This window comes from Epinephelus lanceolatus, chromosome 8 (assembly GCF_041903045.1).
Source record: "Epinephelus lanceolatus isolate andai-2023 chromosome 8, ASM4190304v1, whole genome shotgun sequence".
Taxonomy (NCBI): Eukaryota; Metazoa; Chordata; class Actinopteri; order Perciformes; family Serranidae; genus Epinephelus; species Epinephelus lanceolatus.
In genome coordinates this window covers 26859726-26880845 of record NC_135741.1, presented here as the reverse complement: position 1 = coordinate 26880845, position 21120 = coordinate 26859726, and the positions used below count along the sequence as shown (strand labels likewise).

General features: G+C 38.9%; 1 protein-coding gene across 2 annotated transcripts in view; it reads right to left on the bottom strand.

The window, feature by feature from the left end:
* The window catches only part of pik3cd (phosphatidylinositol-4,5-bisphosphate 3-kinase, catalytic subunit delta), a 31858-nt gene extending 20259 nt beyond the window's left edge, over positions 1–11599 (bottom strand). The window contains exons 1-8 of one of the 2 annotated variants that reach the window (XM_033629576.2): positions 11460–11599; positions 10379–10553; positions 9299–9527; positions 7222–7454; positions 6829–7005; positions 5429–5584; positions 3892–3981; positions 2657–2878 (exon numbers count right to left, since the gene is read on the bottom strand). In XM_033629576.2, the coding sequence (XP_033485467.1) occupies positions 2657–2878; positions 3892–3981; positions 5429–5584; positions 6829–7005; positions 7222–7454; positions 9299–9527; positions 10379–10519 (1248 nt within the window). In that variant the 5' untranslated portion in view covers positions 10520–10553; positions 11460–11599. The remainder of the gene's footprint in view (positions 1–2656; positions 2879–3891; positions 3982–5428; positions 5585–6828; positions 7006–7221; positions 7455–9298; positions 9528–10378; positions 10554–11459) is intronic. The other variant, XM_078170100.1, reaches the window with a different exon arrangement.
* Positions 11600–21120: the final 9521 nt, after the last annotated feature.

Here is a 21120-nt window from a genome sequence, read left to right as displayed (position 1 = left end):
AGGCTGAGACCACAGTGGCAGAAAAAAGGGGAATTTGTTGTTTACTGTACTTGTCAGTGTACAGTGAGTGGGTGTGTGAAATCAGCTTCTCACTGTAGCAGCTACTGTTGCTGTAGGTTTGTGCATAAATAGGGTTTTAAAAAATAAGTAAATGGCAAGAGGGCGATATATTCCTTAAAAACCTCAGTGTGCCTCTATTGGCATATTATTCTTCTTCCTTATGATGGACTAAATTGCATATTCCTTTTTAAATGTATTAATGTACCGATACAGAAATGTAATATATGTTCATATACTCAGTTCCATATATGAAATATATGTGCATATTAAGTAAAAACATGTATGTATCAATTATATATGAAGCTATTAAAAATTTGGAACAATTTCATATATTGACATTTATGTCTAGCAAATATTTGTTTATGCCCATATATAGATTTATCGCCATATATGTCCCATTATTTATCATTTATACATATAATATATATGTATTTGTGTACATGTGTAATAGTCAAATTACACATTTAAGTTTTGTAAATAAAAAAACAAAACCAAACTCAATATCAACATTGCAACGATATTATAGGGTTGACTGTTGGTGCTTTCACAAAATATTTACATAATGAGATTCCTGATAAATAATCAGCAGTAATGTGGTTATGATGACTAAGTGGGTGACGACCAATAACAGAACACCTAGAACGTGCAGTCTGTTAAATTCAGGAAATTGCATCACTTTACTGTAACGCAGCCTTTAAGGTCAGGAAAAGACGACAGTTACGACATAAGACGATATCTACTGTCTTATTGGTATATTGCCCCATCCTCATGTGCACATAGTCCTTGCTCTTACTGAAGACTTGAACTCTGAGCTCCAACAGGAAAACCAGTGTTCTTACCGGCCGAGCTGAGCTATCCAACTTTTATTTATATTATTGGCAAATACAAATTATTTTTGGATTAAATAGCATATTAAATATCAACAGGAAAACACATGGAAGCATAAAGAATTCTTGTATAGGTTGGTTTCATAAACTTACATCTTTAATTAATTTTTTTACATTGCTAACATACCTGGTCGCAACATTACTAATGTATAAAACATTTCATGTAGAAATATTTGTACATACATAATGAATGCTTATATTGTAGACATATATGTTAACCATACAGATATTTTTTTAACATATCTACATGTACAAATTTTATTATGGGTATTTCATATATGTTATAAACTTATATTTTAATATATCCAGAGGATGTATGTATGCGATAATAATATACCACATACAGGTAATATATATGTCAGTATCACTCTTGATATAGAGGCATATATGTGATTTCCATATGGGTAATTAGGGTATCAACTAATAGCTATCTTTGCTCATTGATTATTCTGCTGATTATTTTCTGTGAAACATTTCCCGGAGCCCAAGATAACATCTTCAAATGGCTTCTGTTGTCCAAACCAGCACTCTAAAATGCGAAGATATCCAATTTACAGTGATATGAAACAGAGAAAAGCAGCAAATGCTTGGCATTTTGCCTCAAAAATGTTGATGGTCAAAACATATGCACAGGTTTTAGGCATCTCCTCTGTATGGTCCCCACAACAGGCCTTATAGGAATACTTTGCTGATTTTTAACCAGCTTTGTAACATTACAGTGTGTGTAGTGTGTGTAAATGAACTGCGGTAAACTTTCCTCCATCTTCACAGTGCCAAGAGCTCCCTGCTCATCTCTCAGCTCAAATCGTATTTTCGCTGGCTCTAGGGCTGCTGCTCGAACAACAGATTGTACTTCTGCATTTTTGTATGCCCAGCACCATGGAGACAAAGAGTATAGAAGCAGATCGAGAGACCCACCCCCTTCTCGCAAACTCAGATCAAACAGTAAAACTAGGCAGCGCTGATCAAATATAAACCAAGATTTGGGTACTGTGTCGCCTATTTCTGGACTAAAAAGTCTTCAGAAACATAATTTAGCTCGACATTTAACTGTAATGCAAGATTTGTTTGTTTGTTACCAGCCACCCGCCATCCGACAAATTTGCTTTACGTCATCCACCCTGCTGGACCGTATATTGGTCCGGTGCGGCGCAATGCACTCTGGTAGTTGAAGGTTTTCTACCTTATGAGCGATGCCACAGCACTTTCCCCTTGTTTTCTCTGGTCATGTAGCACCACTTTCAAAAGTATTTGTTTCTTTCTACTGCACAGACAGCCCAGTTTCACTAAAAGACCATCTCTCCTGTAGTGAAATACTTCTTTAAATATGAGAAGAAAAGTCAAAAGGTAAAATGCTCAATGAGCAGGAGAGCTGTAACTACGAATGGCGACAGCGAAGATGAATTTAGAATTCCTTGAAAATGTTTGTCAATTCCTTCCTTCCTTGGAGTGATGTACAGATAAAAGAACTGAAGCGGATGAAATGTTAACCGCAGCCTTGCCACTGAACACACTTGCACAACCAGACGCAGCAGCAAAACACACCCACACAAGCACACACTGACTACACGCACTACACAATGGAGAGGAAACAGATCTGTTTGTGCTTGCTAACAAATTCACACCCACCAGCCAAAAACACTCGCCTCCTCCATCACAAGTTGTACACTAGGGCCGAAAAAAACGGCACAACTTTCTGACAAACTCACCGCTTTCTTATTCTTCTTTTTAGTGCCGCGGGGTTTCTTGGCTTTCTCAATGACAGCATAGAGCGCAAAGCACAGGCGGCTCATGCGAGGCAGGTCAGCCACGTTTATGTCAAACTCCAGCTTCTGATCCCACAGCGGCTCAGAGCTGACTGTCACCTCTGAGGATGTCACCACCTTACAGAGGAGCTCGCTGCCATGGAACAGACCGGCCTGCACCACGAGCTGGAAGGGAAACACACATAGACAGTGGTGATTAGATGAAGGCATGAGCATGTGGTTTGGATGCTGAAGAGTTTGTGTGAGGGAGATTGTTTGTGGAAGATTTACAGACTTCACAAGATGATTCAGAGTTTCCTGTATCACTCAGGCTATGAGTCAAAGGGTCTACACATTCATAACGTAAGCAGGTCGCGACGCCTTTCAATGCTAAGTCCGTCCAGAATGATAAACAACCAGCAGAGCCAAAATTCAATATTGTGCAGCCATTAAGCTCCAGCCTTTTGCCAAATCAAGATAGTCTAAATCTATATTTCCAAAATATATAAGTGGCTATTCTCCCTCGGGGTGTGTTTTCAAACCTCTGCCTGCTAACTGCAGACATGACCGATAATTATGTGACAAGGATAAATTTGCCATGAGTCATGATGTGCTCTGAGGCAGCGGCCAGAAGTGCACTTACACTTAATAACCCATCTAAACAGTAACGCAGTTAGTTATGAAACTGAATCACAAACACAGACACACATTAACAGAGTTCCCTACTTCTCTTCTCACTCTTTTCCTTGTTTGTCAAATTTGATGAGGGAAAAAAACTGACAGAAAACGTGAATATTTGGAGTATTATTGCTGACTATTTCTACATGCTCATTCACAGGGAGACACGCTTTAACACTCAGGTCAGGGCCTATCTGCAATAGTAACATAATGCATGCATCGCCTTCAAAAAAAGAAGTGCATTGAAAGCGAGAGAAGGAGAGACAGCATGCAGTCTGTCTTTTTTCTTAGAATCTAGGCCTCAGAATGAGATGTAAAAAGCAGATAGGCCCTCCCCACTTCCTGTTTTGAAGTTTCAACCAACCGCCTTGATGAATTATGGGAAACGTGTGGTCTGGACCATGTGACCCCCTGTCATTTACATGTCAACCCCGCTGTTCCTACAACTGAAATTGAGATATTGGTAAACAAGTGAATGCCACATTTCATTGAGTGACAAACCCACGCAAAACCACACCGACCTTCATTCCTTCGTCTGCATTGACTCGGCTGCCCTGCAGCAGGTGAATGTAGAAGGGCTCATTGATGGACCACAGAGAGGACGTGTTCTGCTGTAGAAAGAGTAAAAAGAGAGGACATTCAAAATTTTCACTCACATTCTTTACATTAAAGTGGAAACAGACAACTTTCTAAGTGGTATTCTTGTTGGTGCCACTGTCACAAACACAACTGGATCGCTTTCTGTTTTCCTAGCAACTGCCACCATTTGTTGTTACTTCAGTTCTTCCACCAGCCGCCATTTATACTACTGGGGATATTAACCACAAAGAGCTTACACTGATACTCAGTAGTACCTGAGCATAGCTACTGGTATTTACCAGACAAAACAAAAGTGCTATACTCTTCCTGTTTTAGTTGTGCATGGATGATGCACTTTCTTTGTGCCGTAAATCCAAGCAGCAACCTCGGGGCTGAAAAATGAAGCCAACATGGAAGTGCCACAAACTGCAGTTCCTTGAATGGCCACTTGAGGCTGGCTCCAGAAGCCATTGAATTCCCATAGACCCTCATGTTAAAATGTCAAACTTTACAGCAGAAATCAACATGTTTACAGCCTGGTACAAAAAATAATTTTAGCTTCCATAGCTAATTCCCTTGTTCACGACAACTGTATGCGTTGTCTTATGTTGAATTTTTTTTAGAACTAACCACTTTCCATTTTTTTAGGGCTTAAAGTTACGCATAATTAAGGGTGGACCACTTTATGGGACAGGCTGTCTGCCGATAGCGTCCACGCCTTCTCAGGCCGATCCACGCCTCGCTCCTCCACAGCGCCAGCTGAGACTTGCCCAAATATGGTCACTTCTGACTCTAAAAAAACAAGATTGCGCTCGTTGAAATGCCAATCTTAAGGCTTCAACCAAAACCAAAGATTACGTCACAGTAGCTGTTACCATCATTTTTACAGTCTATGGATCATTCCCAATGGCAGACAAAATTGCACGGTGAAAGTGGTGTCATTGTTCTACAGCAAGCAAGTTAAAGCAAGAAACTTTCACTATTTCCTCCTTAAAACGGCATTTATAGCGATTACTGAAGTCTGAAGTCATGAAACTGTTGCTAAAATTTCCTGTTTGGCAACACGTCAGAGGACAGAAGCACGACAGAGGACACTTTAACCAAAAAAGTAAGAAAGAGGAACAAACTTTGAAACTGGAGGAAACTGACAAAAAGCTCTTCAGGTACTTTGATTAAGTCTTAAAAACCTGTACATTTATTGTTTTTTGCAGCTCATATTTCAATATTTCAAAGATATAAAGGCTTAAAAATGGATAATAGCCTTAAGTTCAAAGTAGGTAATATATGCTCTGTGTTCAACTACAGTAAATGCAGGCACAGTGTAAATGTGAAGTGTAAATTATCAACATTGTGTTGCACAGCAGGGTTCAAGTGTGCCAAAGTCCGCAGTCTGGTTGAGGAACAACTGCGATGAGGAGAGAGAAAGGAAGAATTGCTGCTCTGTTAATGAAAGATGACAGCCGTCCGCTGACCTCTTACCTTCTTCAGGGGTAGTGGAGGAGGTCTGGACAAGGAGCGACTCTTGTATGCCTGGCTGCACATTCTGCCCTGCTCCTCCTGATGTTTGCTGATGGTGGAGTGGTGCACCATGGTGAGGTGAGGGTTCTGACCATTTCTCAGACACGAGAATATGTACTGGGAGAAAAAGACAGACAGGAGGGGACAGGAGAATAGATCTGTTTACTCGCACAACCATCAGTCAGCTCACCCACAGATATTTCCCAGTGTTCTGATAGCGCTGGTTAACTCCTGGAGGCTGTTCATTTACTGTAGGTTAATGCAACCGAAATCTCATTATGTGTGGATGGATGCAGTTCCTTTCTGCAGGGCTGCTAGACAGATATGAGTCACCCCTGCAGGTAGCTGAGGTTTCAAAGTCAACAGTGGAGTCTCCTGCCACCAAAACCTTGACTCACCCCACTCTTGATCTGACAGCCATTTCTGATACTATGGACCACTCGCACAGGGCCAGACTCACAGGCACAATACAGAAAAGAAAATCATCCACAACCACTGAGAAAACAACAGCTCTAGTTTCTGTTTGAAATCATTTAGCAATTAACCGGTTTAACTGCACAACCTGCTTACAATGACACACCTAAAAAACAATAGCTACATAATGAGGATAAATTTTAAACAAATCTGCAGTAATATTATTAATAAATACCAACCACTGGGAGGACACAAACAATCCAACATTTAACAGCTAAGTCAATCACAAAAATGGCACAGCTGTATCCTAAAAAATCATCAGCTCATTAAGTTGCTTGATTCCATCCTTAGGGAGTCACAACTCTATGGGGGAAAAGTAGGGCTGGGTATTGTTTAAAAAATAACAGTACCACTACAAACACTAGTACCTTTAAAGTCATACTGATACCAATAGAGTCCCTCATTTAATACCTTTCTGTTCTACTTCATTCCATACACATACACACCACAGACTGTATGGTTTGTAGCTGCTGCAGCAGAGCGCCGATCACATGTCGCTTTTAATTGATGCTTGCTGTAACTGGCAATGCAAATAGTCTTTTTTCAAAGATCTGGGTACGAAAAGGATTAAATATTTTGACTGTTAAAGTTTCAATACTACTTAGTACTGGGTCATTTAAAGGTATTGAATACCGGTACTCAGGAATTGTCGCAAAAAATTGACATGACATCTGGACTAAAGTTTGTCTGGAGGCATGTTGGAGCCCCTGAAACAAAGTGGAGGATGATTTTATGTTCTGATGAGACTAGAATTTAGCTTTTTGCTTATATTAATTGCTAACATGGAGGAAAACCAGCTTGAGTTGGAATGGGAACTGGGGAAATAATTATAATGAATAAAACATAGAACAGATCTGCTCAAAGATGTTGTTGCTGAGGTCACTCACTTTGAACTGGCACAAGGGATGTTTCCCATAGATGAACTCCCACCTCCCGTTGACCTGTAAAGTGTAGTCCTCGGGCTCCTGTCGCACTGAGCGAAAGACGGTGGCCTTCTTCTTCAGGGCGCTCTTCACCAGAGCCAGTGGGAGGTCCTGAGGTTCCTGCTGCAGCATGAAGCTTTCCTGTGCGAGACACATGAAGGCAAATAAAGCTGCCAGCTTTACAGAAAATGTAGCTTTCATGTCGGGGGATCTTGCTCCCAGGTGATGTTTTAAAGGTGGCGTTCGTGGTGTGGGAGCGGGATTTCCAAAGCTGCTCACATTTACTTAAAATCCTCCTTTGATTTGTCTCAACAACCTTTAGAAATATGACTCATAAAAACTACAACATCAACTCACATCACAAGCCTCAAACTTGACATTGATGAAAATCTTCTTGGTGTTTTTTGACTTCACGCTCCCGCTCTGCGGCAGAGAGCAGCACGGCTCCAGTTCACATGGGAAGCTGTATTCCAACCACTGCTGCCATGGAAACATCTGCCGCTCCTGAGCCTTCTCTTCACAGAAAGTACGCATCTTCGTCCGAAACTCGTTCACCTCATGGTTCTTCTGGGCTTCAAACTCATGGAGACCTGAAAAATCATAATGAAAGTGTCAGATAATACAGGTCTGGTACAGTGAGAGGAACGCTGAGCTCATTGTGAAAGATTTGTTTTTACAATCATTTACTGGAGCTCTTAATTAAATGAAACCCAAAGTAACTGACTGAGTGAAGTGAAACTTAGTGAAGACAAACAAGAACACATTATCGAGTAAAACTCTCATGACTGAGGTCAGAATATTTGAACTCGCAATAGTTAGCCTAGCTGTGCTCCATTTTCAAGTTAGCTTCATTAGCTTATAGCTAGCTAACTAATAAAAAAAATATTTTAGTGCCTTCTTTTTTCTTCAAATGTTAGAGTTAATTTTGCTAACTGTTAAGAAAGTGTTACATCTTTATTTCAGTGCTGCAGGAATGAGTCCTAAAATCTGGAAATGAGTTAGCACGTTAGCACTCCCGCTTCCCTATTTTTGAAGTCAAAGGGTTTTTAGTTAGATGCCTGAAATAAGGTCTGTGGTTAACAAAAGCTGAAGAGACTTTCAAGTTTTGTTGTACAACATAAAATACGTCACTAAATACCCCACTCATGAATTTCAAAGCTTTTATGTGTCTTAAAAAAGGCAGTTGATTACAAGTGGCTAAGTTGTTCTGAGATTGTTGGGACATTAAATGTCATCACACCGAACAGCAAGCTCAGTGGTAGGAATGTTGAGTCATAGGTAGTTGGTTTATAGCCTTTTTTCTGCAACAATCCAAAACCCAATGGAAATATCCCATAGGTTTTCTTTTAAGGGAACCAGGGGGATATTAACTTCCTGATTGGACTACAAATTTAAGTTATCCCTGCACCACTCGTGTCGTGCTGCTGTTGTGCTTGTTCCTATGGATGTTTCTCTGATTGGGAAGACAATTGAGCCAATCAGAGTTTTGTATGCAGGATTAAGAATGGGACAGTCACCTTCATGTGCCCGTACAGGCTGTCATAAGTTGACTAATAGAAATAACAATTCCCGAAACAACATGTTTCTTCAGTCAACGTGAAAGCATTAACTGCTATAGAAACTGCTATGGAAATTTCCTTGTCACCTGAAAATGATGATGATGTATCACTGTATCACTAGAACGGAGAGGTCAGTCACTACTGATTGGTTAGTGTTAAACAGAGTGAAACAAAATGGCAATTTGATCTGAATTATATGTGATTTCACTTCAGTGTTGTAGGGCTGAGCAATATGGAGAAAATCAAATATCACAATATTTTTGACTAAATACCTTCGACATTGATATTGTGACGAAACTGTAGGGTTGATTATTGTTGCCTTCACAAAATATTTACACAGTGAGATTTTCGATAAATGCTCATCACATCAAATAATCATTGTTGAAATGATCCAAGTAGTGTTGTCAAAACTATTGATTTATCAATACATATCGATCTTCCAAAGTATTGATGCACCAATACCAGCTGTGCTTTCTCGCTCTCTCTTATTGTTATTGTTCACAGGAGTCATTATGCTTTTTTCTGCGACTAACCAAGAAAATAAATGTTGTCGTTATTATGTTAAAGCCCTGTTATATTTATCTCTTCATGAAAATTTTTAAATTTTATGCCCTCAATGTACATTTTTCCCTGTGGTATAAAAAATGGTATCGAACAGCACTGAATCGAAGTTAGAAATTCCAGTATCTTGACAGCACTAAATCAGAGGTCTGGACAATGACTTAGAAGACTGGAGCCACGCAAGGAAACTCTCATCTCCTTATTGATGGTGGCAGAAGACTGCATTTTGTCCTATACTTGGTAACTATACACAACAACACCACCAACCAGCAAAAACATACAGCAGGTCAGCTCTGTCAGAGGATGCGGCTGACCTTTGCCAATCAACTGGCTGATCTGGGTGTTGGTGAGTTTCTCCACTCGGTCGCCCTCCCTGGCCACCAGCCTCAGAACACACATGAAGGGCCGCACGTCGCTTATGCGCCTCGATTCTTCCTCCAGTTCCTCCCTCTCTGCTGTCTGGTTGATGCAGGTGAAGACGTACGCGTCAGGATCACCCAGTGCACTGAACAGCGCCTCGCTTCTGGCATTTTTCCAAACCATCTGAAACAAGAGACACCAGCAGTACATGAGGTTGAGAGTGCTGTGTTTATGACCTGGAGTGTACAGCGTGTTCTCTGGGCCTGTTAAATTTATTCTTGAGGGGTCATGTCAAACAAACTTTATCCAGACAGTAATTTAAAGCAGCTTGACCACTGTCATTATATTGTCAAAGCTATCAACTAAAGCGCTGTTGAAGAGGAACATATTTGCCACCACTCTGATGTCTCTCATTTACTCAATGAGATAAAATGACACTCAACTGTACAAAAAAATGACCCCGACAGTTTCTGAACATGTTCTAAAATTCCTTGTGAATCACCCCGATTGGAAAGACATTTAATCTCTTAATCATCTTAACAGCTTCCAAGAGTATCATTACTTAACACAGCTAAATCAAACAGCCTGAAGTGGCAGAACTGTTGGCATAGAAACTGGCACATTCACATTTAACAGCAGATCTGCCTCAGCAGAGAGCTGGCCGTGTATACCAAGGAGGAACGCTGTGGCTCCTTCCCCAACAGTTGCATCAAAACTTCAAGATGAATCAAAAGCACAAGCGGGCATTGTTCGGATTGTGTTGTGTTTTAATTAGGTTAATGTCTAAAGGAAATATTCAGCCAATTTGCTTAAAAGCTTATTGAGTAAATATTGTAAATAACATTCTGAATCAGTGGTCACCAGGGCTGCACCGCTGCGCTGCAGTCAGTCAATCGCAATCTATCATAAGGTCTTGTCTTCTAACAGGTGAACTGCACATTATTTGTCCAAGCCAAAAATATTCTATCAAGGGTTTCCTGATCTCTAAAAGCAGCTAGTGATAATTAATTAAAGGGAGATAGGAGGGGACGTACTTTTTTGATGCCTTTGATGGTGTCGTTTCGAGACACAGGGAATTTGAGGAAGATCCCAGTCGGCAGCAGGAAGTCCATCATGATCCCCAGGTCCCCCTCCTTCTCCCATTCCTCCTGCATCCCATACTTCCCCGGGGGCATGGTGACGGCCTCTCATTTACCGTCAGTTCCTCTGCTGCACACCGGAAGACAAGCCGGCCGTCCACACAGAGGAAACACAGCCGGGGGTTAATATGTCCACTATGAACACGTGTAACTGTACAGTGTGTTGTTTGTTCCCAAAACCTGAAGCTGTCTGTCTGCACAAGGTTGTTTATGAGTATTAGAGGGCAAAAACAGAGTGTGTATGACATGAATGAATGCGTGACACTGTGGATGATCCTGCAGCTGAAGGGCCTTGTTTGCACCTGATCCCTTCCTCCATCTCCTCAATGTTTAATGCATATATAAGGATTTTAATATACGATATAAAATGGCAAACTGAGGCATGACATTGGGATTCTTTACACTTTACTATCAGCGTATAATCTGCAGTTTAGTATTCAGTTAAATTCATACATCTCCATCTTAAAAGACTGAATGTTCTGTCAGAAAAAGGTGCTCAGGGTCAAATCAGGTGAAGACAAACTACAAAGAAACTTCAATCCACTGAATCATACACACTACAAAAAACACAGACATTTTGGTAATGTGATGTGCTACTTCCTGTCAGTCTCCTGAGCTGACAGTGCAGACAGAGAGCATTTTATCTTGAGAGTAATTTTCACAGTTTGCCCTAAAGTAATTCTACACTATTGATTTTGGTAAGAGGAAACTTGCCCTGCGTGAGCTGCATTGCCTCTATCTTAATGCCAGATATATGCTGACTTCAGCCCGTATATAAAAATGTAATTAAACGGATTTACAGTATGGATATTATAGCGCATTGTAAATGAGAAACATGTTTAAAATCAGAAAAATAAAACAGAAAGTGCACATGAATAAGCTATGCGATATAAAAGGTGATATTTAGCTGTCTAAGTAAATTTGTGCTGTAGGTATGATAGCAAAGCCTTGCCAACCTGTTAGCGCAGACACCAACCTGTCAGCTCTACAAGCCGGTCATCTCTTCATGGTTTTATCCCAGCGAAGATGGAGGCTGTAACATCACGGAGACATGTCTTGCTCAGGCGGCTGAGGACTGCGGATGTATCCGTGAAGTTGGAGCAATGTGACGTGTTGAAAAGCCAGCTCAAACGGAGGATTCGCCAGCACACGGTTCATGTGAGACGGAGGAGTGTGTGTGTGTGCCTGCTCCGGTCCGGTGCGCCGTCATTCATGGTGTGATGTTGCTGCGCTGAGCCTGACTGACTGAGACTGAGCGGCTGCGCTCTGCCTCTCTGCTCCCTGCGGACCAAGGGACCGTCCAACAAAACTTCTGTACGCGCCAAGTGAAAGTGCAGCTCTGCCTCTCTGTAACTTCCGCCCTCCGCTCCTTATATGGGCTTACTTGTTCTTTTCTGTCTTAACCGGTCTAAACACACATTTAGACAACCACTCCATTAGTTAACTGACAGAAAAATAAACTGGAAACTATTTTGATTATTGACATTTCAGTAATTTTTAAAGTCAAATATTTGCCAGTTCAAGCCTCTCAATGTGAAGATGAGCTGCTTTTATATTTTAGTTTATCAGTCATTTTTTTAAATTAATAAATTAAGAAATTAAATAATTCCTCACAAAGATCAACAATTTAAGCAAACGACTCATAAGCACTGCTTTTAATGTGGTAGTTAACTGAATAGCCTGTCTTTGAATTTTGGACCACAGTGGAGGAAGTATTCAGATCCTGTCAGATAAAATACCACAATAAATAAATAAATAAATAAATAAATAAATAAAAATACTACTTATAGCCTACTGCTACTAGTACAACAACACAAACAACAACAACTACTACTACTTCTACTTCCACTAATAATGATAATAATAATGATGCTGATAATGATAATAATATTAGCCTAATTATAATAATGTCTATACTATCACTATGACTATTACTACTATTACTACTAGTACTACTACCACTAATAATAAAAATGATAATGATAATAGCCTAATAATAATGGCTATACAACAACAACTACTACTACTAGCTACTTTTACTACTACTACAGCTACGATTAATAATAATAATGACAATAATGATAATATCAGCCCAATAATAATGGCTATACTACTACTACAACTACTATCACCACTAATAATAATAATGATAATAATAATAAGATTAGCCTAATAATAATAATGGCTATACTACAACTACTACTACTATTACTACTACAACATTACTACTAAAAATAATGACAATGATAATGATAATATTAGCCCAATAATAATGGCTATACTACTACTACAACATTACATTACATTAATAATGATAATGACAATGATAATAATATTAATCACTCATAATAATAATAATCACCATCTCCCTCACACAAGTAAAGGTCATGTTCGAAAATGCAACCACAGTAAAAATGCAGAAGTAGTCTGTTACGGGCAAAATGCAACTGAAGTATCAAAAGCACAAACAATTCAGAGAAACGGTCCCTGTGATGTGTTATACTATCATATAATACATTTTGGATTATTATTACTGAGACATATGTATGTCATATATAAGTTACATTTTACTGCTGTATTTTCTCTAGACGAACCATTTTTTTTTTTTAAAAAAAGTCTATTTTATAGATGTATCACAAACAGATCTAAAATAATAATAAATATTTTATAAGCTCATCAGATGCTTTATGTAAAATCTTTATCTGTAAATTATCTAATAGATGATGAATAAATAAATGTAAAGGAGTAAAAAGAAAAATGTTTCCCTCTGAAATGTAGTGGAATAGAAGTACAAAGGGGCATCATGTAGAAAGACTCACGTAAAATACAAGTACCTCAAATTGTAATAACAGTACTTAAGTAAATATACTGTGTTAGATTCTTCCACTGGGTTTGGGACTGTTGGTCAGATAAAAGAAAAAAATGTGAAAATAATTGTTTGTTGCAGCGTTTTAGTCTCTCTGATGTTCATTGTGATATTAAAAAAGCTTCTCTAATTTCTCAGGGACACCAATGAGAGCTTTAGAATCTAACGCACTGTAGCCACAAATAGACCCGAGGTGGCTCCTGGTTTTCAAAATTCTTGTAAGTCAGATGGTGGTTAGGTTTATTTCCAGGTACTATGGTGTTGCTTGTGAAAGTCCAGCCCCCTGACTATTTATCTATATATTTCAATAAAAGGAGGTTAAACTGTGCAATCACTTGTTTATGTGCACTAATATAGGTAACCCATCATAAAAGAGACGGAAGAAAATGATATATCTGATGTTAAATGAACGTTACATGCAGGTGTATATAAGAGTTAATGAATTAAAAAATGTATATTTGTAAAATAAATAAATAAATATACCTTTTTTGGTGAAAATTTTAACTACTTCCTAAATAAAACCAGTAAAATGACAAAATGCTTTGTGAGTTAAATGTTCAGACAGCCCCCAACATTCATATTTACACACACTGAACCTTACTTTTATGCTCTTTATTAATCAGGAGTTTTTAAAGAAGTGGATGTCTGTAATCAAAATGAAACTCCTCAATGGGAAACCTGCCTTCCATTTTCATATTACCATCAGGTAACTATAAGACCAGAGAGGATTTTAGTTTTGCAGCAAACAGTGAGCAATGTCAACACCCTGGAAGTGGAGCGCAAACCACAGTAGTACTACCGTAAAAGGGGAAATGCAGGGGCCAACATCATCAGCATGACATTACAAATATTCCCTCTGTGCTATTTGATGCACAAAGTACCTCATTCTTTGACCTGATATCTAGGCCAGGCTGCGTCTTAGCGAGAGACATCACAGGTAAATAAAAACATATTTGTCAGTTTGGTTTGCAGGTGTTAATCCTTCATGTGCGCTCGGAGTCTTGGTGGTCTAGTAGCTCTGGTAAAAAACAGGAAGTGATTGTACAGAAGAGAAACTTTTGGCTGACTGACAGACTGAAAGTATCAACCTGCTTTCAACCCGCCAGTCGCTGAGCTATTTTCAACTATAAAACCCTGCCAGTAAACAAGAGTCAAAGCTTTTGTCAGTTGTGTCGGACAAAAGCTTCAACTCCACCTGCTTTAATAGGAATTCTGGAGCCACAGTACTGTGTTCAGAGGGGTCACAGAGTTCAGATCATTTCTGCTGGGATTTAATGAAACTGCAGTTATAACTAAATTTAAAAAACACAGAAACACAGCCATCATCAGAATCACTAACTTTCTCAGTGCACGAAAACACCAAATATTTAAGACAATATATTTACCCTGACAATAAGCGAACACATTATTAAGTATGTCATGTGATCCTCAGATGCGTGACCTGTTTACTGTCTTTAGGCTTACCCGCAGTGCTGTGGGGGGGCTGAGAGGGGTACCTTCACTTCCTGGGTAAGTGTTGTTCTGGTCCTGTCAGCCAAATAGAAAAACAGCCAAGACTTAGAAAATTGCGCTCTATGTCTTCCTTTTTCTTAAAAATGCACATTCTTCTATTTGTTATTCCTCTCCTTTCTCTCACAGTGTGTTGTGCAATATAACAGTGTTGTCATTTTGATGAAAATTCCCAAGAAAAAGAGGTGCTGATCTAATACAAAATAGATACAAAAGATTATATTAACAAGTAAAATAACAGCAAACACAATGCCAGAAAATGAAGTATGCAACAGTAACAACAAATCATAAAGGTGACAGATAATGACCCAAAACACACCACCACCAACTGCCTTGCTGAGGAAGCTGAAGGTAAAGGTGATGGACTGGCCAAGTATGTATCCAGCCCTAAACTCACCTGTGCACCTGTGGGCCATCCTCAAGCTGAAGGTGGGGTAGCGCAAGGTGTCTTCACATCCATCTGCTCCATGATGTCATCATGGAGGAGTGGGAGAGGATTCCTGAAGCAACCTGTGAGCTCTGGTGAATTCCATGTTCACTGTGGGGTGTACTCACTTATGTTGCCAGCTGTTTAGATGTTGATGGCTGTGTTTTGAGTAATTTTCAGAGGAAGGTAAATCTATACTACTATACAAGCTGTACACTGACTACTTTAAGTTATATCAAAGTGTCATTTCTATGGTGTTGTCCCATGAAAAGATATAATGAAATATTTGCAAAAATGGGAGGGGTGTTCTCACTTATGTGAGATATTGTATTTGTAATCAGTTACAGTTACTGAGAAAGAAAATGCAATTTAATGTCAGTTACTAACCCACATGTTGGTGATTACAAAAGGGTTACATCTAAATATATACTTTCGGGAACTATGTAGAATATAACATTCGTTCTTTGCTTTGCATCTTTTCAACATGTAGGAATGTCTTTTTTTGGCACATTTCTGAATGACAACATATACACTTATGTTTTTAGGACTTTTCAGCATTATTGCAAAGTTTAAAGCATTTCTTATAAAAGCATTCAAAAGTGTATTAAGTTACTTTGATGAAGTAATTCAAATAGTTAAAAGGGTAACTAGTAGTCTGTAACCTATTTCATTTCAAATGTAATCTTCCTAACACTAGTGGTAACTGAGAAATGTGCAAAAATTCATTTCTACATGTTGGTTTTTGTATGGATTCAACAAATGAGATATAAAGTGTTCATTTGTGTGTTTTAGAGTTGTTGGTAGGTTGATTTCATTACCTCATGCAAAAGCCAAGCTTGCTGTTAAGCTTTCCTGTTTAAGCTGAGCTAACTGGATGCTGGTTTTAGCTCCATGACAGATATGAGAGTGAAATTAACCTTCTCATCTGACTCAGCATGAAAGCGGATGCACTTATTTCCTCAAATCTCCCTCAAAAAATCCAACTATTGCTTTGCACTATAAATAACTTTCATCTGATGTTGACATAAAAGGAAGGGCTCGAAAATGACACTCAGTTGGAGGAAACTGTACCTGACTGCTAGCTGAATGTCTTGTCAGAATCAAAGATGAAAAGATTATTTGTTGAAAGACAGAACAGCCATCCAACTTTTGAGGCAATCCCAAGGGTCTTTAAATTACACTGAGTTTGGTTAAAGAATGAGATATAACATCATGCCATTAACAGTGCAAAGAAATACAAGCAGTACTTCTGAATGATCTGACAAAGAGGAAGTGTGTTGCAAAGAGAGAGAAAAAAATGGCACCTAGCATGGATCCCTGAGGAACTCCACAGAGGATGAGAAACTGCCCATGTTGACTCAGAACGTTCTGTCTGTAGGCCAGCAGGTAAACAATGTGCCATTGATACACCACATTTTGAAGGTGGTTAATCAGCATGGCCCATCATGTCAAAAAGAGAAGTAAGATCTAGGCGGAAAAAACAGCAGTATAAAGAGCTAAAATTAAATCACCTGAGACTTTCATATGTGCTTATTCTGAGATGTTTATTTCCTAACACCACTCTGAACTGTATCAGATGTAATATGAAGGCTTAAATAACAACTAAAACATCCTCCATAAATGGGAGACTGAAGCTTAGACAAGACTTGATTTAAAAGTCAATTTTATATATATATATATAGCATAGTTACATCACAAATTTGCTTCAAGAGGATGTACAACACCCTTTGTCCTTTGAACCTTGCTTCCTCTTAGTCTTCCTTAAAGATGGTAGTACCACTAATTATTTCAAGAGTAGAGTGATACAGCACAGAGAAAACCGGAGGCCACAGTTCCAAAGACTGTTTGAACAATATAGAGGGAGACTTTTCAGACTAGCTGTAATAAAAGACACCGGCTGAAAAGGTTAGCTTTAGAAAAATTTATATTTGAGAAATTTCCTCTCAGGTTTCAGACACGAGTCAAGGCTAGAGATATTAATGAGGAAACATATTCTGAAAAGGATCCTAGGCGTATGTGAGACAACATCACAGAGATAATTTTGTTTTGCTTTTTCCTTGTGAATATCGAGTTTTATCATAACATTTTTTTCCAAATTACCCTAATATCATTAAGCCAAAGATGAGTCTTTGAAATTGATGACATTTATGATGGCTCGGTTACATTAGGTGTCCCAGTAAGCTCTTCCAGTGAGCCAGCATGCACAACACCAGCGCCCCCTCTAAGTATTAAAGACACCCGTGTTTTCCCTTCTATACCATGTCAAAGTGACTGATTGCAAAAGGTCTATTATTCTGACAAACAAGCTTCTCTGAAGGTAACACAGAAGGGAAGGCTCTAATCAAACAAACAAGCACTTATGAGGAAGTAAGTGGCAACTTATTTAGAACAGAAGCACCGACAGAGTAAGAGCATAAAAGCGGAGGAGTTCAGCTCAGGGTTCAGTAAAGGACATAAATTATGAAACATAACTGACCTGTGATGGCATAAGAAGACTGCCATTTCAAAATTTTGAACAGAAAAACTACATTTTAAGTTTAAGTGCTCCTATTTCATACCTTCACACAACATCTGTTAATTAATGGAGGCCATTAACAAAAGCTGGAATGATGTGGGAACTTATGAATAAGCAATTTAGAGAGGCTGGACATATGGCTGTCACATAATCACCAAAGATTTAAATGCTGTCAGATCTAAATAATATTGTCAGAAGGAATAACAGACAGCTCTTAATCTTTTAGTTGTCTACCTACTTTACTTGATTAGTCAGATTAAATTTATACTGTATAATGACTGATTATTTTATGTCAATATGTCATGTGACCACTTTTACAGACAATTACAAACATTTCCTAATTTCAAAGTTCATAAAATACATGAACTGTGTTGAGTTTGGTAAAATCAAAGTTTTGTGGGACTAAATCTGTGACAAAATGTGAGTGCTCCTCTACAGTTTTGTTTTAAACTTAATAATTGTGTCATTTACCCTAATCCACAGAGGCCTTATATTTGTCCTTGACTGTTTGGTCAGCAATGCACTTACAGTTTCTCTCTCATCAGCTGTGTCAAACTCAGTCTGTCATTGCTATGGCAACGTTTTAGGTGCCTGACTTCCCTCAAGGCTTGGGTGTACGCTCAGTGATGCAAACTTTCAGTTTACTGAAAGACTGAAATGCTCAACAAAGGCACTCATCACAAGACTAAACAAAAGGGAAAAACGTTGGTGATTTCAGAGCATTACTCTATTTGATGCGCATTATCTATTAATATCCAACTAAATCATCAGAATAAATGATGGTATATGTTTCTGCGAACCATAGATATGTTACAGTACTATGTTTTAAAAGCAGTAGATATGGTGACACTATACACTGATCAGCCAAAACATTAAAACCACTGGCAGGTGAAGTGAATAACATTGATCATCTTGTTACAGTGCAATGTTCTGCTGGGAAACCTTGGGTCCTGGCATTCATGTGGATGCTACTTGACGTGCTCCACCCACGCAAACACCGGTGCAAACAAGTACGCTTGATCAAGGCAACAACACTCCCTGATGGCAGTGCCCCCCCCATAGCAGGACAGTGCACCATGCCACACTGCACAAACTGCTCAGGAATGGCCAGAGGGATGGGACAAAGAGCTCAAGTTGTTGACATGGCCTCCAAATTCCCAACATCCCTATCCAATTCAGTATTTGGGTGATGTGCTGGTACCCCAGATATACCCCCAATCCACAGTGGGGTCTGCTTGGACTTAGCTTTGACTTCTTGAGGCATGGACACAGGACCTCTGGGGAGCATCCTGTGGTGTTTGCAGCAGATCCTTTAGGTTGTGAGGTGGGGTACCAGCACATCCCACAGATGTTCGATCAGATTGGGATCTGGAGACCAGTTTGACACCTTGAATTCTATGTTCCTCGGGCCATTCCTTAACAGCATTTGTGGTGTGGCATAGTGCACTGTCCTGCTGGGGGCTCACTGCCATGAGGGAGTGCTGTTGCCATGAAGGGGGGTTCTCAGTCTACATGTGTGGATGGGTGGAGCACATCAGGTGGCGCCCTCATGAATGCCTGGACCCAAGGTTTCCCATTAGAACATTGCATTGGAACAAGATGATCAATGTTATTCACTTCACCAGCCAGTGGTTTTAATGTTATGGCTGATCGTTGTTCATGTGTTGTGACAATTATGCATCAGTGAGTGGTTAGGTGTAGGCACAATAATCAATGGTTTGGTTGCTCAACATGTCCCAAACTCTCGTTACAAAACACTCACTTTTGTTGTTCTCGAACAGTACTCTGCGACTGTCTGCTGCCTGGTAGGCATTTCACCCAGGTGTCACGCCATCTGTCATCACGTCCTCCTCCTCCTGGTGAGAAACTCAGCTCATAATACATGTAATCTGAACTACATCATACACAAGAAACATACAAATGTAGCATATCTGTGGTTTTCAGAAACTTACAATGACAATATTGTAGAGCAACTGGGCTGTATCAACATGTTTAGGTACCTGAATAAAGAGTAGATACTTCACACATAATTACAATAATTAGGAAAAAAAACTTTATTAAAAAAGTATGGGTCCACATGAAACAAGCCAATGTTGTTCCGTACATTCACACAGACCACACAGCTGTTGCAGATGAGCACTTGCATTGCCGAACACAGTGAAATAACAACCCTTCACACCTTTAGTGAGAGAACATAAATTAATACTTCTTGTCTTAGTTTGAAATGAACGACCTTTGATTTAACATAATGTGAAGTCCAGAGAAAAACAGCACAATATACTTCCATTTACACTTTAAATACAAATTCAAAAATAATTTCATTTGACTGAAAAATTAGGTTTGTCTCATTCAGGAAAATTCAAAATGGTTGATTTACATTTCAACCTGTACGTGATCTTTCAGTGAAAGAGCCTTCTTCAGAGAAGAAATAAACACACACCAAGTTACACATCAAGTACAAATGCACAAGTCTGTACACAGTATGGTGAAAGGTTACAATAACTTTCAAAAACTATATTTATAATAAGGTTGACACTTTAGTTGGATAGTTTAGAGAGCACTTGTAACATTTCAATTTAAAAATTCATCTGCTTCACTTTATTCTGTAAATGTTTATCTATAGAGTATATGCAACAATTCACTACATATTTGCAGAAGAATTTAGTTGAACTGTTCACTCAACCTGTGCTGAGCAGACTGAGTGAATATATAATACCAGAATCTCAACTAATACGCTGTTGACATGTTACAAACACTGTGTGAACTTGGCAGACTATCCAAATGCATCCAAGTGTTTCCTAAGGTTGTCTAATCATAGTTTAGACAATTCCCGGTCATTTTCATGCCTTTCAGTAGCAAGATTTAGTTTTCTCAGAAACTTAATTTTCCACTAGATTCATTAATGATAACTTTGGCTCAATGTAACATCAGACAAACCACTGAATTAGCACAAATTGAAACAAGCATCAAGTGTCTGAGAAAACAACATAAGCCAGTAATTCTTCAAAGAGGACAAAATGATTCCTCTTAAAACTCAAGTGCACGGTCATTCAACAACACAATACTCATGTGAAAATAAACACCCATTAGTTTTTACATAAGAAGCAAACTAACCTGTTTATACACATCTTACACATGTCCGAAATTTACAGCATTATGTAAATCATGTTCAAAATACACGCACGCACAATAATCAAACATCTGTGATCTTCATTTCTAATAGAAAGATTTCAAACGCATAGTCAAAACACAACACGACCAAACACAAAAAGCGGACAAATTCTTAAATTTCAGAAGAAAAAAACAAACAAGCAAATTAA